At 45.6% G+C, this 15305-nt stretch overlaps 2 protein-coding genes and 1 long non-coding RNA gene across 4 annotated transcripts; 2 read left to right on the top strand and 1 right to left on the bottom strand.

Annotated features, from left to right (window-relative positions):
- Positions 1-737: 737 nt before the first annotated feature.
- LOC122624867 lies at positions 738-1956 on the top strand. Its single transcript, XM_043804610.1, has 2 exons — positions 738-884; positions 1229-1956. The coding sequence occupies exons 1-2, from the start codon at positions 824-826 to the stop codon at positions 1954-1956; spliced, it is 789 nt and encodes a 262-aa protein (XP_043660545.1). The 5' UTR covers positions 738-823.
- Positions 1957-3615: 1659 nt separating this feature from the next.
- Positions 3616-8362, bottom strand: LOC122623870 (uncharacterized transmembrane protein DDB_G0289901). 2 transcript variants are annotated; one of them, XM_043803238.1, is made up of 5 exons: positions 8290-8362; positions 7718-8102; positions 5646-6611; positions 4611-5567; positions 3616-4313 (listed from the first exon to the last, which is right to left on the bottom strand). In XM_043803238.1, the coding sequence occupies exons 2-5, from the start codon at positions 7773-7775 to the stop codon at positions 3616-3618; spliced, it is 2679 nt and encodes an 892-aa protein (XP_043659173.1). In that variant the 5' UTR covers positions 7776-8102; positions 8290-8362. The 2 variants fall into 2 exon arrangements, with proteins under 2 accessions (XP_043659173.1, XP_043659174.1); XM_043803239.1 differs by lacking the exon at positions 3616-4313 and having other exon boundaries at positions 4551-5567; positions 5646-6459; positions 6544-6611.
- A 2877-nt stretch (positions 8363-11239) lies between these two features.
- Positions 11240-11828, top strand: LOC122624794. The gene is made up of 2 exons (XR_006326514.1): positions 11240-11322; positions 11668-11828. It is a non-coding gene; the product is annotated as an uncharacterized LOC122624794 (long non-coding RNA).
- Positions 11829-15305: the final 3477 nt, after the last annotated feature.

The following is a 15305-nucleotide window of genomic DNA, read 5'->3' on the forward strand; positions in this document are numbered from 1 at the left end:
AAGTTGAGCCAGCTTCTAATGCGAAGAATGGCGGAGAAAAGAATAAATTTCGCACTATGGTCTCGATCCACTTGATTGATTCAAATGCCCGTTGTTCGATCCGAATGGGGAACACATGCTGGCCAGAAAACTAGCTTTGTATGTGCTACAAGTAAAATGAAATGAATGTGGCCCAAATAAGCCTCGAACTCTGACATCTGCGGGGAAGAACAGTGAGACCTCGCCCACTTCGGACAGTGACAAATGGAAGCGGTTTGACTTATTGAAAATCTCACTTTTGACCTCAAAATTGGCTCAAGATTCCGCCAGACGGTTTTGTATTTTTCCGTATTTCTCGAGGCGACCCAAAATGCAAATTTCTCGATTTCGGTAAGAGTCAACTGCAACTGGAAATGGAAATGTAGCCACTCAAAAGTCAACGTTCTACGATCTCTGGGATGGTAGGGTTCTGCGTTCTGTGTTCTGTGCTTTTCGGTTTTCTGTTTCTGGTTTTTGTGCATAAATCAGTAGACGGACATTTGCATAGTTTAATAATTTGCCAATCGTCCAAATCCTCTCCAATTTCGCTACTTTTTACTTTGTTCTGCTGCCTGGCCACCTAATTTCTTTTGTTTTTCGTGTGATTTTTATGTGTCTCCGCTGTTTTGCCTGCTTTTCGTCGGCCAGGTGAACGTTCCTTCCCTGTATAAAATGTCTTTGCCAGGCACTTGATGGACCATTTAATAGAGGCCCTCGTCCAGCGACAGACACAAGTCGAAGTCCAAGTCCAAGTCAAAGTCCACATCCAATCCCAGTCCACAAGAATATCCCATATCCCATCATTATGGCAATTAAGTTGGTAGCCCTTTTGGCCATCGGCCTGGCAATCTTTGCCGCGTGCGAAGGTGAGTTGGTGATTTAGGAGACGCAAAAGAATCTTTGATGAACGATGTTCGCTTTTCCAAAACCCATCATTGTCGAACATTCTCTTTGGAATCATAATTGAGTGGCGATTATGAATTGATAAATAGCTTTCATAGTTGTTCGGAAACAACAAATTTTGATAGTTCTTTGTTTGATAATGACAACAGACTCGTGTTGCTTTACATTGTCTTTTTTTTTGAGTTTCTTTGATCTTTAATATGATACGATGAAATTAAAGGCTAAACTCTGAAGTTGAACTAGAGCGTGCAATCCCAGTTATTTAACTTAACTTATTTCCTAACCCCTTGTCCTTGTATCCCCTTAGCCCGCCATGTGAGTGGGCATCATCGCAGGCAGCAATTTGAGCAGCGGGCCCTCATTGCGAAGCCCCACAGTGGACCCCAGGGACGCGTCTTCCCGGGAGCCGTGGCCATCAAGAAGCTGGTCCTGCTGAAGTTCAAGAAGATCGTGCCCATCTCCCTGATCCTGCTGAAGTCAAGCAACGAGAACGAGGCTGAGCTGGTGCCCGTCTACCCCACCGATCAGATTCCCGAGAACGTCCAGTTCATTCCCACTCCCAACGGAATCTCCGGTCACAAGGATGTCCAGGCCATCGCCATTCCCGCCGAGCTGCACGACCAGCTGCAGATCAACGGTCTCTCCAACCTGGAGAACATCGAGGCTCTGCTCCAGAGCAGCTCCATTTCGTCTGCCGACAATGAGGGCGAGGCCCCCGTGGGCAACAGCATTGCCGTCGCCCAGCCCGAGGATGTGGTGCTGGAGCAGCCAGAGAACGATGAGGATCAGGTGTTAGACGGAGCCGAGCCAGTCGCCGCTCCCGCTGCCCTGCGCCGCCTCTCCGCCGACGAACTGCTCCGCTCCGGCGTGCGCAACTCTGCCCAGCAGCAGCAGACCAGCGTGGAGGAGATCCCCCTGCTTCTGTACTCCGCCAACGAGGGCGCCGCCTCCGCTGGCCACTCCGCCGGAAACTCGGGCCGCCGCTTTGTGGCCGCCGCTCCCGCTGTGCGCCGTCGCCAGCAGTTCTACAACTAGGATCTTGTAATTTAAACCCGCAACCTATCCAACTTCCGCATTCCTACTCTCGATGGCTGTCACACGGGCTTCACTGTACTAGGTGTACTTACACCACCACTGGCTATTCTACTTTTTTTTTTAGACTGAACTGAATATAAATTAACGTTATGAGCGAAATGACAAAAGGAGCGACTTGTGCTTCCGGGTGGCGAAGGGTCTCCAGTGTGCCTTAGGCACAAAGGGACACACTGGGAGAAACTGGGTGCCAAAATGGCAAAATAGCGAGTGAGTTCGCTGTGCCTTGGCAAAAAACCTTGAAAAGAAAATCTCACTTGATTGTAAACGAACATTTATTACGACAAAGCACAATCACTAAAGGGGCCAATCAATCTAAGTTTTAGCAGCGGCTTTATAATCATTTAATTATTCCTTTTTCGAGTGTCGCCGAGTGGCTGGCAGGTCCTTGTTTGGGGCGCTGCTTATCAGGCGACTGCAGTTATCAGGCCTTTGTGCTCGGGCTTTGTGCCGCTGACGTGACAAGTCCTGTCTGTGTCTCGTTTCGTTCTCGGCCTCGTCCTCGTCGTCGTCCTCGTCCTCGGTTTCAGTCTCAGTTTCAGTTTCGGTGTCCCGATCCCAGTCCAAATCGCAGTCCCAAAGAGTCCTCGTGTGGCAGCCTGCCAGCAATTTTGAGCCAACAAACAAAGCAGCCACAAAACACATGGCACAAATTTTGCTTAGGCGCAAAAGTCAACGGCACAAGAGGCCCGAAGAAAGGCAGCCGCACAACAAAAGCGCCACAAAGATGGGACACGTTAACCTGCCATTCTAATGTGGAACCACGACTAGAGGATGTCCTTAAACATATGCCAAAAAGCGAATCACAGCTGCCCGAAAATAAACCTGCCCGGAATAGGAAAATAGAAAATATGCCTGGAAGCGAATGGTCTTTTAAATAAACTACTATTGTTTGGCTCCCAAAATGTGAATGCTAATAAGAACCATAGTCAATCCACAGTGCAGTTTCATAGGAAACCACTGCTGGGAATTTAGAACTTTTTAGTTGTAGCAGGGTATCAAAACTTTATTTCTTTGCGAGTGCATTTACCTATACACCCCGCACACCGCCCCCCGTTTGCCCTGTCGTGTGTCTTATTTGCCGCATTTTTGACAGGATTCCCCCAAGCAACAAAGCCCCATCCCACGGAGATTATGCAAGCGCTTTCCGAATTAGCCAGGCGAAAAGCAAACAAAACAAAGGACCTTATGGGCCAGACATACGGTAAAAATATTGCCACATTCGAAAGGCCTTCCGCTTTAAACTTTGGTTAGGCACTTCTCTGCTTTCATTTAAAGAAGTTAAACGTGAAATCTTGATTTCATCGATATTTAAAATGGCAATTTCGCAGAATTTCCCACTGCTATATAAACACATAATCTCATTCCTTGAAATTCCCACAAAAGTACAAAACGAAATATGTTCTTTTGATTACTCGAGCATACTTTTGGGGCTTTTACGATTTGTCCGCTCAGCGGAAATTCGTATCAATATTCAAGTCGAATGATCTCCAAAAAATGTATATTATGATAGAAAACATGTTTTATTGTCGAAAAAAAATGCTTAAAAATAATATTTTCGTGCGATGAGCGAACTATGAACTATGGTTTGGTCTGCTTGATTTAGCGACCATAGTAGGGTGGTGGCACGTAGATGGTGACCTTCTTGCCGTCGCTGCTGCTGCTGGTGTTGTTGTTGTAAAACCGCCCGCAGGGCGGAGGTCCGTAGTACGTATAGGTGCACACTGTGCAGCAGTTGATGGGCGTGGCCACCACCACCACGGGCGTCTTCTTGTTGGGATAGATCGGCGGGTAGGGGTAGGGCACGGGTGGCGGCGGTGGTGGAGGGGGAAGGGGTCGGCCTGGCGGGGGGTAGGGTGGTCTCACCGGTCCACAGCAAGTCTGTGGTGGAGGCACCGGTGGGGGAGGTGGAGGCGGGGGGGGGGGGTACGAGGGGTCCACCACGTACGTTTCGCAGCAGGTCTGCTTCTGGAAGGCCTCCAAGGTGCAGGGTGACACGCAGGAGTTGAACAGTCCGCTGATCCAGTCGTAGATCACGCTGAAGGTGCGTCCCTGCCGCTGGCTACTATCGTACGGTCCGAACTCATCCACCGAAGTATTCAGCGGTGTCCTAGCCACTTCCAAATCCCGGCCAGAGCTATCGCCATTTTCAGGCTGCAGATCTTCGAGGCGCGACGACGAGCGATTGAAGTACACATACTCAAAGTTTTCGTTGGTCGAGGTGCTCCTGGAGGATGTTCCGTTCAGGGGGCGTGGCTGCCAGCGCTGCAAGCGAATCTTTTGCTGGGCACGTTGGCGAACTGGAGATTTGAATAGACATGGCCAAATATAAGAGGTGTTCGTCAGTTGGGCAACCCATATGTGCCAGACCGTGTACCTTCTACATCAATGTGCTATTGTGAAATGACGAACGCAGATAAAGGAAGTACACATATAAAACGTGAAAGTGATCGTGCTAGACTTGATAGTCGTTCCCTGACATACAGTGCGTACTTGTGGGATTTAAATTAACGAAATGCATATTTATTTGTGTGCTTTTCGTGGGGTGACAAAAAAAAGTAGGGTGAATCTTTAGAGAAATAATGTCTAAAACTAACGTCCGTAGAATCCGAATCCTCCGAAGCCACCGAAGGCATTGCTGTTCGCATTGGCACCGCCGCCGCCGAAGCCATCGAAACCACCATTGGCACCGGCATTCGCTCCAGCACCGCCGCCACCGCTATTGGCACCGGAATTGGCGCCAGCACCGCCTCCAAATCCGCCAGCATTGGCTCCTGCGCCCGCACCACCAGGTCCTCCGCCCGCATTCGCGTTCGCATTCGCATTGGCCGACTGTCCATTCTGGGCGGTGGCAGTGGCGCTGCTGGAGGCCGAGTTGCTGATATATCCCCCGGGACCCTGCTGGCTGCTCGTCTGCGCATTCGTCTGGGCGGAGGCGTCTCCCTGGCCATTGTTGCCTTGGAAGATGCTCTGGCTGTTCGAATCGCTGGTCGCATCCTGGCTATTGCCATCCTTGACCACCTGCGAGTTCGTGTTGGCCGTGTTCGTCTCGGAGCCAAACTTGTTGTTGTTCGTGGAGGTGGATCCACTGTTCGAGGAATAGGTGTCGCGGTTGCCCTGCTGGGTGTGCTGGGTGTTCGCATTCGCGCTGGAGGCCTGCTGCTGGCCCGGCCGGAAGTTGAGCGACTGGCTCTGCGAGTTCTGGTCACTCTGGTAGCCACCGTTCGCCGTTTGGCCCTGATGGGTGTTTGTGTTGGCCGAGCTCACCTGGCCACTGCTGCCGTCCTGGGCCAAGTTGGAGCTGATGGAACTGCTTCCCGTGTTGCCGTTGCTGGCGTGGTTATTGGTCGAGGCCTGCTGGTTGAATCCGGGTCCACCATGGGCATTCGCATTGCCATGCGCCTGGTTCTTGTTGCCCTTGTTCTTGTGGTGCTGCTGCCGCTCGGGCTCGTAGAACTCCTGCTCGAAGCCTCCGGGTCCTCCAGGTCCTCCGGGTCCTCCAAATTCAGGTCCTCCGAAACCAGGTCCTCCAAAGCCAGGTCCGCCCCCGTATTCTGGGAATATGAAGGTTTTTAATAACACAGTTTTAGTATGACCTTCACAACGTCTGTGACTCGGACTAAGAAACTCACCTCCTCCAAATCCTGGACCACCGAAGCCCGGCCTGCCAAACTGCCTCCTTGGCCTTTCCAAGAAATCGAAGCCAATGGGACCGGGGCCGAAACCACCTCCAGGATACCCGAAGGGCACGAACTGCGCCTTCCGCTTGGGCCGCCTGTTCTGGCGCACCACTCGCTGGAAGGGAGCACCGAAACTCTGGCCATTGGTGGCCGCATTGCCGCCGAAGCCGCCGGTGGTGGCTGAGGTCTGTCCTCTACGCGTCTTACCGAAGGCATTCGAGTTGGCGCGTGTGTCGGTGACGGTGACGCCGCCGAAGTGCTGGGTGTTCGACTGGGAGTTGCTGTTGGATCCAGCCTTGGCCCCCTTGCCCTTGGCATTAACCTGGGCCTCCGCCAGGGTGTTCGAGTTGGCCACGTTGCGGTCCAGGTCCAGGTTGAGGAAACCCAAGCCCAGGCGAAGATCTCCATCGGCACCGCGCTGCAGTCCGAAACCATTCTGCAGATTCTGGGGCGACAGCGAGGCGCCGAGTCCCACGTTTCCGATGCGCAACTGATCGGCAACGCCCTGCGACACCTGGCCATTGGCATTCGTCCTGGTCCTGGTCAGGGTGTTGCCCAGCTGCAGACCGCCCAGGTCCACATCCCTCGTCTGGGCCTGGCTGTTGGTCACCACCCGCTGGCCATTCTGCTTGGTAACCGCCCGCGAATTGGACAGACCCTGGGTGTACTCAAGATTGTTGCCAAAGTCCACCTGACGCTCGTAGGCATTCGTGTTCGCCTTGGAAACGGATCCCTGCCGCTGGCGGGGCTGCTGTGGCTGCTGGGGCTGTTGGTAATAAACCAGAGGTTGTTGTTGGTAAGCCTGTGGTTGGCGATACGCCTGCGGCTGGAACTGCGGTTGGCGGTATACCTGTTGGAACTGCGGCTGCTGGTAGGCGAACTGTGGCTGGAATCCAAAGCCGCCGAACTGCGCCTCAGCTAAAAGCAAGTTAGTGAGTAGAGTTTAAAGATATTTACTTAAAGAGAAACTCATTTCTCATGAAGACGTAGGATAATGACTCAGGATTGCCCACATAGAAGTTCTTTGTATCACAGTGCGTATAAGTAATAATTGTTGTTCATACGCCGTGTTGTCCCACCAGATGGTAATCGGTTTTGGGTATCATGCGACTGTCTGACATTTCAGAACGATGAAAATAGCTTGCAACTAAAGCGAACGTAAAAAAGTGGTAACAAACATCAGTAGAAAGTTACACAAGTTGCCCTGACAGCAGTCAAAAGTAAACACAATTCCCCCAATGCCATGCATTTATAATCTTCTCGCAAAACTTGTTCCACACATTTTATTTTATTCCACTTTGCCAGTATTGTTCGCTTTTATATTTGTTAGATTGCACAGAAACGAAGGAGATGGCTAGTTGCCAAAAAGAGATGAAAGTGGGGATGATCTCTAACTGGTTTTCAGTGTTTATCTCAACGATATTGTTTATGTCAAAAGTATCCAGCAACAGGCATTGGCAGAAACAAGTGGGGAACTCTTCTGGCTTCTCTGGCTCTTTCACCAAATCTTTTAAATTGTTAATGGTACATTTTGAAATACATACTTATCAAGCTAGTCATTGTTTCCCATTTAGAATATCAATCTATATGCAACCTTAAGGATTTCCAGTCGCGAAAATCTACTTTCATTCGCTGATGTGGATATGTTGTATGTGCAATCCGCTGATTCCCAATAATACGACTTAAAAGGCAGTTATAACATGAATAAGCCTTTAGTCCCTCTCTACCCTTCTACTCCATACATTCATCTCTTTCGTCCCTCATAGTACTATCCCTTTCTGCTTTTGAACAACACATTGAACGAACTCACATTGCTCTGTTTTTCTGTTTCTGTTGACAATGCAACGCACGTAGGCGCAAAATCCAGCGATAATTTTGCAATTATTGCTGTAATAACAAAGGCACCGAGTATGTGTGCTTGTGTGCTTGTGTCCGTGTGTGCGTGTGTGCGTGGGGTATATATCCTGTCATTATCCTGTCTATGCCCGATTCCCGCCGCCATGGCGTATTCCAAAAATATTTACCTTGCGGTTGACAAACTGCCAGCCAGCACACAATTAATCCAACAAATGCGTGTCGCATCCTGGCTCCGTATCCCTACTCCGTTCTCCGTTCTGCGTTCTGCGTTCTTTGTGCTCCTGCCTCCGGTTCTCCGGTCCTGGTGTTTTCCCGTACTTCTCGTACTTTCCCGCACTCTGAAAATCCGTATTCCGTTGCCGTACACTCGCTGTCTCGCTCGCACCGCAACCGGGTGGCTAATTTTCCGTTGCCGTTGCGAAAACACCGCACGCAATGAGCGCCTTTTTGGCAGCTGGGCGACTTTTATTGTCTCTCCGCCGTGTTTTTTGCGGTGTCGTTGTTCAGTTTGCTGTTCCACTAGTTCTTCTCTGTTGCTCTTCTCTTAATGCACTGAAAAAAAAGTTGATACCTTATTCGGTAAAAATGTACTTCCTCAATCCCTGTAGTGCTTGACAGTCTTTCACTTTAGCACTTTATATGAACTTCAAAACCATTCATGTATATTTTTCACACTCTTCGCTTCTATAATGCCGTTTGAACAAACCAGCAAGAATTAACAACTTTTTTTGCCGTGTACCTCTAAGATTTTTTCTTGTTTTTTAACGCGTTTTCGGAGAGCGCGTTGGAAGTTGTTGGACGTCGGACGTTTCGTTTCGTTCTAAGCCCGTTGCCGGTTTGTAAATCGGGCTTTAAACTAATCAATAATTAACGCCCGCCTTGATGCCCAACCGTCTATATGCCTATTGTTCGATGCGACAAACCCCCGAAAAAAACAGATAAACAGAAAAAACAAAATTCACGTTTAACTCGTTTTAGAGGGGAACAATAAACAAACACTGATCATCTCTCGATGTTGGTTTTTTCCTATTTCGATCACAAGTTCGAATGGGCTATAATTTTGAAAAGGGTTCCCGCATCATTAGAGGTTTTCTCTTTCGCGGGGGATTTTTGGCACTCGGAGAAATGCTTACTGATTATCCAGGCATATATTTGAATACCTTAAGGCTCTGCAACCGAACAGAGAAAGCAAAGCGGTAAAATGTCGTCTAGATAATAGATAACAGATACTTAAAGCCAGACCATCTGTTGATCTGGCATATAGAGTTACAAATATTTTCGTAAACAAATGTTTAAACGTGTAATCCCAAAAGACCATACGTATTATCTACATGGATATATTTATATACTTATATTAAAAACTATTATATTGTATTTATTTATTGCAGACGACTTATTAAATCTTCTGAATGACTCTTTATTTTTTTGGGTAAATCCCCTCAACGACCTTAGCACAAGTCGGGGATTCATATGAATGCGCATAGTTTCGGTTTTGATTTCCGCTGAGCATCTGCGACTTCATGGTCAGGTTTTGAACTTCAAATGAACGCGCTGTAGGTCAATTGGACTCGGGCGTACCCCTCGTACCCCCTTTTCTTAGACATCTGCCACCCCCTTTTCGGCCACTTGTGCTCCCCTTAAGCCCCCACCCGAAAATACAAAAAAACAGCAGCCTCTTCATGTGGTCAGCAAACAGGCAAACAAATGGAGGCACCGACAAAAACCCGTCTTAACTCGTAACTCTTTTTTTTAGTTTTGTTGATGATTTCTTTTATTGACAAAAGTTTTTAGCGAGTTTTCGGGTAGAAGGGGCTAGAAAAAAACCCGTCCTAAGAACAACGTGTGCGAGTGTGTGGAATAAATTTGAGCCAGCAGGTTCCTACTAATGAACTTATAGATACTTATATGTGTTTCGGGCGTTCCTCTTCCCTTTATGAATAATTGAGTTGCTAATGACACTCAAGTCGATGGGATTTACAGTTTGTACATGGGTGGGTATAGTTTTGAAACTTTGAAATAATCATTATTTTCGAAACACTTCATTTAGCTGGAACAACGTTATTTCAGATATTTAAATCTGAAACTAAAATATATTCAGTACAGATTGTGGCTAAATGTGTGCCGTCTATTTGTGCCTGGTATTATGTTTGCAAATCGAAAATTACACTGCAAGAAAGCAGCGAACGGTAACACCAACGAGGTCATAGTAAATTGGGTCAGCACTCACACACACACATACACACACACACGCACAACTTTCCCCCGGGAGAAAGAGAAGAGGCGAGTATGTGAGTGGGGGTGAGCGATAGCGAGAGCGAGAGGGGACTAAACTTCAGTTCGGTGTTCGATATAAAAAATTGGTTTTTATTGTTATTTCATTTCTAGCGTTTATCGGTCTGGCGGCATCTTTACGCTGACGATTCCCACATCTAGCCCCCTCTCCTTCTGACTGAGTGCCCCTCTCTCTTTCTGGCCAGCTTTTATGGTTCTGCCTTGAACGCGTGAAATGGAGTAGAAAAATTGTTTTTCTATCAAAGGCAAAATATCGCAGCAAACTCTCAAGCCCCCCGAAAGTACCCGTTCCAATTATTTTGTTTTTGCTCCTCCCTCGTTTGTTGTTTACCCCTCGTTTTCTATCAATTTAATGCCCACAACTTTTCTGGACACGCGGCTTTAACTTTTTGTAACTTTTTTTATATTTTATTTTTGGTTTGGCTTGGCTTGGTTCGGTTTGGTTTGGTTTGGTCTCTGGTTTCTGGTTACGGCTTCCATTTCCTCCCGATGCTCGTTCTTGATGCCACTTGTCCTTCGAACGAAACTGTCTGACTCTGATTTGTGCTGCTAATTGGAGTTTTATTTGCTTTCAAGTGGGAACACACACACATGTGGGGCAAAACGAAAGGGGCAGCGAGCAGAGGGGAACGGCACGCCACACACGGCGTTCTTATTTGAATTCACTTATGTGTTGCGTGTAAGTGCTTTCGCTTTCGGGGCAAGTTCGATTTAATAACATTCCCAGCTAATGCCCTAAACTAGAATTTCTAAGCAAAGCTGAACTTGACAGCATTCACAAGACTGCACTATGGGGAATTCGACCTGTTTTTTTGGCATAAATTAATATCTCGTAAACTATTTAAGGGGGGAACTCCCTTTAGACATTTCAAAAAATCGATTTTTTTTTTACTGTCTTAATCGATAGGTATATGCTTCGAGAATATAATTCCGAAGTTTCAAAATTCTATTTTCAAAATTGTGGAAGTTATGCGACTTTAAAGCGGCGCGCTCGACCGGTGCGTGAGCCGGTCGAACGCGTCGAGCGATAAGGACCCGCGCCGCGCTCTTGCCATCGACAATCTATGATAGATTACCGGATTCTTTTGCTTTCCCCGAATGTATGGTGATAAGGAGATGATTTTCGATTTTTTTCCGAATATCCGTCCCCCGATATTCGAAAAAAAATCAGTCTAGCCTCGATTCTTGGTGAGATACGATGTTTCCCAAAGGCAAAAGAGATTCCACAGCGCGTGCTGCATACGCGAAAAAACGTAAATTTCGCGGTAATCGGTATACGAAGAATGTTGAAAACGATCCGAATGCAAGTCGTGCGAAAAAGAAACTTGCAAGTACGAGTGCGGAAGATGTCATTGTGAATGTGCTTCATACGTATCGAATCATTGAGTTTTTCACTGTTTTTTGAGGAAGAAGAAGGTTCGCTTTACGAACCTGGTGGAGCTGATTGACGTGTTACTGCCACCATCGTGTCCACTATTGAGTAAGTTCCTTTTTCCTCGACCGCTAACTTTGAACGTCGTTTTCTCAGAACCATGTTTTTTAAATTTGCGTGGGTGATTACAAAAAAACTAGTGAACCGATTTTGTTCATCCTTGATTTATTTTGAAGATCATAAAAAACTGCATCTGTGGTACTAGATTTATGAAAAAAAAAATTTTTTTTAACTATTTTTTAAATAAAAAAAATCGAAAATTTTTGCTTCAAAAACGGAAAATTTTTTGAATGCTCAATTTTTATAGTTAATGTTCATAAATACCGTATATTTTAGTACCACGGACAGAAAAAACCTTCTCGAGTAAAAAAATGTTTGATTTTATGATTTCAGATAAGAATTGCGGTCAGGATCGCCCACGCAGATTTCCATGTCAGCGGCGAGGCGAGATACAAGATCAGCTAAAACTTCAATTATTTATAATTTTGCAAACAATGAAAATGTTTTTTTCTTATCTTTAAACATTGTCCTGAATATATATAATACCAATTTGATGTGATCTTTTTTTATTTTCCCAAAAATAAATAACAAAAAATCACTAGATTTTTGGCTTCTAAAGGGAGTTCCCCCCTTAAGATACGATGATAATTTTTTTGTCTATTCTTATACACACCTTTACAATCAATTTGGCAAAGTGGGCGTGTCGGCGCCCCCCAAACAACCCCCACATCGGCCCCCCGCCTCCCTATTTTTAGGATTTTTTTTTTATTCTACCCAATATATTCTTCAGTATCTATTTCAACGTTGAAAAATAAGTCATTTTTATTTTTCATTTTTATTCGTCATAAGGCCAGAGCCGTTTCAGTGGTAGTTTTCATATGATGTTCAACGGGCCTTGCCTTCCGTCCAGGCCGGGTATTATAAAGCTTTTTATTTCATTTATTTATTTATTTTTATTTTTCAATTATGCAAAAAAGTGTTATAAAACATGCCATAAGTAACCTTGATTAATTTCAAGAAGACTGTCGTCGATATGCCCAACTATGCGTGCGCCACGCTACTAGGAGGGCCGCATTGAAAATTGAGAGGTTGCTACCTAATAATTTAATTTTCGCGAAAAGCGGCAAAAATTTGCAAATGAAACCTATATGTTCTAAATAGGGAATTAATCACTCTACAACATGGACTAACACACTTACTAAACAAATTTCAACAATTTTTTAAAACTCTACTCAAAGTTGAAATTTTATTTTGAAAGTTGGACGATAACATCACTTGCTAAATATACAAATTGTTAAGTTTAAGCGCACAAACTAAGCAACATATTAGTAGAAACACATAGTACACACCTCAAGAATGAGTATTCATTTCAAATTTGACGGGTTTAGGCCTTGTGGTTCAAGAAATATTAATTTTAGTAAGCACTAAAAAAAGAAGCTCTCCGATGGCATGTGCTTTATGTTTACAACAGCTGACTTTACAGCTGTTAATTTTAACAGTGGACTGTTAATTTAACATTTGCGTTACAGATTATAAATCTTTGATCAATTCTTAATATGTTAAAAAAAAAAATTTCAGAATTTGAAACACTTTAAAAAATACATTTATGCCAAAAAAACAGGTCAAATTCCCCATAGTGGACTGGATGAAAGGAAGTAAGCAAATGTGGATTTAAAAACAATTTAATGCTCAGATGAAGTGAACTTTGTTAAATTGCACGACAAACTCACCTGTATAGTTTACTTCGGTAATGCCAAATGTTGTATATATATATATTTTATATTTTGAGGAAAATCCATTCATAGGCCCACCAATTTGAATTAATCAAGGAATTGATATTTTTAAAGCAAGTTTTTATCTTATGTACGCAATGCATAGCTCTTTTTTGTGTACTTTTCACACGATACTTTCTTCTTTCCGTTTACTGATGAGCATTTTATGATAATTTGTTTTGACAAATTTTTTAAGTTGCAAATTTCGTTAGCAGAAGTTTGCGAGATGCAGACGCAGACAGAGATACAGTAGCACTTGCGGATGCAGATACATTGTGCATTCGGAGGGCCATATGTTTGTCTAGGGTTGCCACGCACACATATGCCGCACATCCTGGTTGCCGCCGCCCTTCGTTTTCGTCCTGAACGTCCTGTGTTTGCTTCCAGTTTTCTTCTGCCGCGTCTGCATTGCGTCTTTTGTTATTATTACATTTTCATAAATGCAAAAGATACAGAAACACACACTCGTTGATAAATTCAGCAAAGTTTTGTCTGCCATGCGGCTCGTTAGCTTTCCGTCCTGCGTCCTTCATCCTTGGTCTTGGTCTTGGTCTTCGTCCTGGCCCTTTCCCCTTAATACGCATGAAAAATTGCCTCCAACTGCAGCGCTGAAATAAGATATTTCAATTTTGTATTGTAATTTCAGAACTTAAAATGTAATTTTTGAAGACATAAGGGAGTCCATTGTGTGGCACTCCTTCCCTTTTTCCTGCGTTTTGTTTCCTGCTCCTTTTTGTCCCCTTTTCCTTTCAACTTGTGCTCCTAACTTCTTCCGAAGTGAACCCTTGTGTCTGCCGGATAGATGGTTCAATACATATATATATACATATACATATATACATATATAAGCCACACAGTCAACTGCAGTGAAAACAATATTTTCACGTTTAGTTTTGGTGGGCAAGCACTTTCACTTTCATAGGAATATTTATTTAAATGAATTGGGGTTATGCTAAGCTAAAAGGTCACGGCTGGACAAAAAGTCACGCAGTTCTGACTTAGTTATGCCAATTTTCTCACAGTGCTTAACCAGCCCGTGCTCCTGTTTAACCCCCTGCAGCCCCCCAATTGTTGCTTCTCTTTGGAAATTATGCAAACAGGCCAAAAAACGACGGGGCCTTAGACAAGAATGAGATGTCTCTTCCATCTCCTTCCGCCGGACTCGGTTTTTGCCCTGTAATATAGTAGCAGCCAACTGCACCCGAAAACCACCCTCCACCCACCACCGACCACCCACCTTGTTATAACTGCATAGGCGGCACTTTTTGTACCCGATACCCTGGAATACGCCGCAATAAATTTACGTATGCTGGCGCAAGTTCACCTGGCTGGAAATGTACCTCATAAGTACGGTGCTGGTGCCGAAGTCAAACCATTTTGAAAGCCTCTTGTAGGCACCAGATACTAATACACATATTAGATATAATATTCAAGGTATACAAATCAGCATTTGCATCTTTGATGGTCTCCTTGTTGATGTCTTCAAATGTTCATATTTTTGGAGTAGTTAACAATCCTTTGCTGTTCCAAAGGGTCTCTTCAGGGTCGATTCGGTGCCACGTGCAACTGTCGCATTTCAACTATTTTCTATACGACGGAGGGCGGGAGTCGGGGGTGGGTGGAGGGGCGTGGCACTTGTGGGGTTGCCGCCTTAGGGTTGCCTGCACGGGCTCAAGTTTTTGGCAGCGCTTAAGAACTTAACACACAATGCCAAAATGTGCAAGCAACAAAAGGAGGCGGGGGAGGAGCTGCCACGCCCCCTGGCACAGCACACGCAAAAGTTTGCAGTAGTCACCGCTTCGGCCCCCCACCCATTTCCCCCTCCCCCCACAAACATTTTCAGCCCCCGCTTTAACCCACTGAAGCCCCACCACTGGTGACAAAGCTGGCAGCGTCGTGTGTTGTAGGAAATGAGCCAAATTATGGCAAATTGTTGGCAAAAGTATTTAAAATGAGTTTATTTTCGAAATAAAAACTTCTGGTTGCGAACTTGTGGGCGGAACTTTTGCGGGCACTGGTGCGGGCTGCCACCGCTAGGTGGCGCACGCCAATGATGGCACTGGCGAACGGGCAAACTCGCATGAGACAATTAAAATGCCATTAGACAAGCAACTGCATAAATGAGTGAATCAGTCGAGCGACCGACCCGGGGCTAAATTTTCGAGTCGAGTTCCGATGAATCCGGATCCGGGCGCGGGCAAACTGAACTGAACTGAACTGCCCGAGCTCATCCAAATTAATGGCCAACGGAGCGTGGAA

Source organism: Drosophila teissieri, chromosome X (genome assembly GCF_016746235.2).
Source record: "Drosophila teissieri strain GT53w chromosome X, Prin_Dtei_1.1, whole genome shotgun sequence".
Lineage (NCBI taxonomy): Eukaryota > Metazoa > Arthropoda > Insecta > Diptera > Drosophilidae > Drosophila > Drosophila teissieri.

Excerpts from the sequence above, each read along its gene's own strand:
- LOC122624867 (XM_043804610.1), top strand. The coding sequence starts at position 824 with ATGGCAATTAAGTTGGTAGCCCTTTTGGCCATCGGCCTGGCAATCTTT. Across the intron at positions 885-1,228 it reads AATCTTTGCCGCGTGCGAAG|CCCGCCATGTGAGTGGGCAT; the intron begins GTGAGTTGGTGA and ends GTATCCCCTTAG.
- LOC122623870 (XM_043803238.1), bottom strand. The coding sequence starts at position 7,775 with ATGCGACACGCATTTGTTGGATTAATTGTGTGCTGGCTGGCAGTTTGT. Across the intron at positions 6,612-7,717 it reads GGCAGTTTGTCAACCGCAAG|CTGAGGCGCAGTTCGGCGGC; the intron begins GTAAATATTTTT and ends ACTTGCTTTTAG. Across the intron at positions 4,314-4,610 it reads AGGATTCGGATTCTACGGAC|TTCGCCAACGTGCCCAGCAA; the intron begins GTTAGTTTTAGA and ends TCAAATCTCCAG.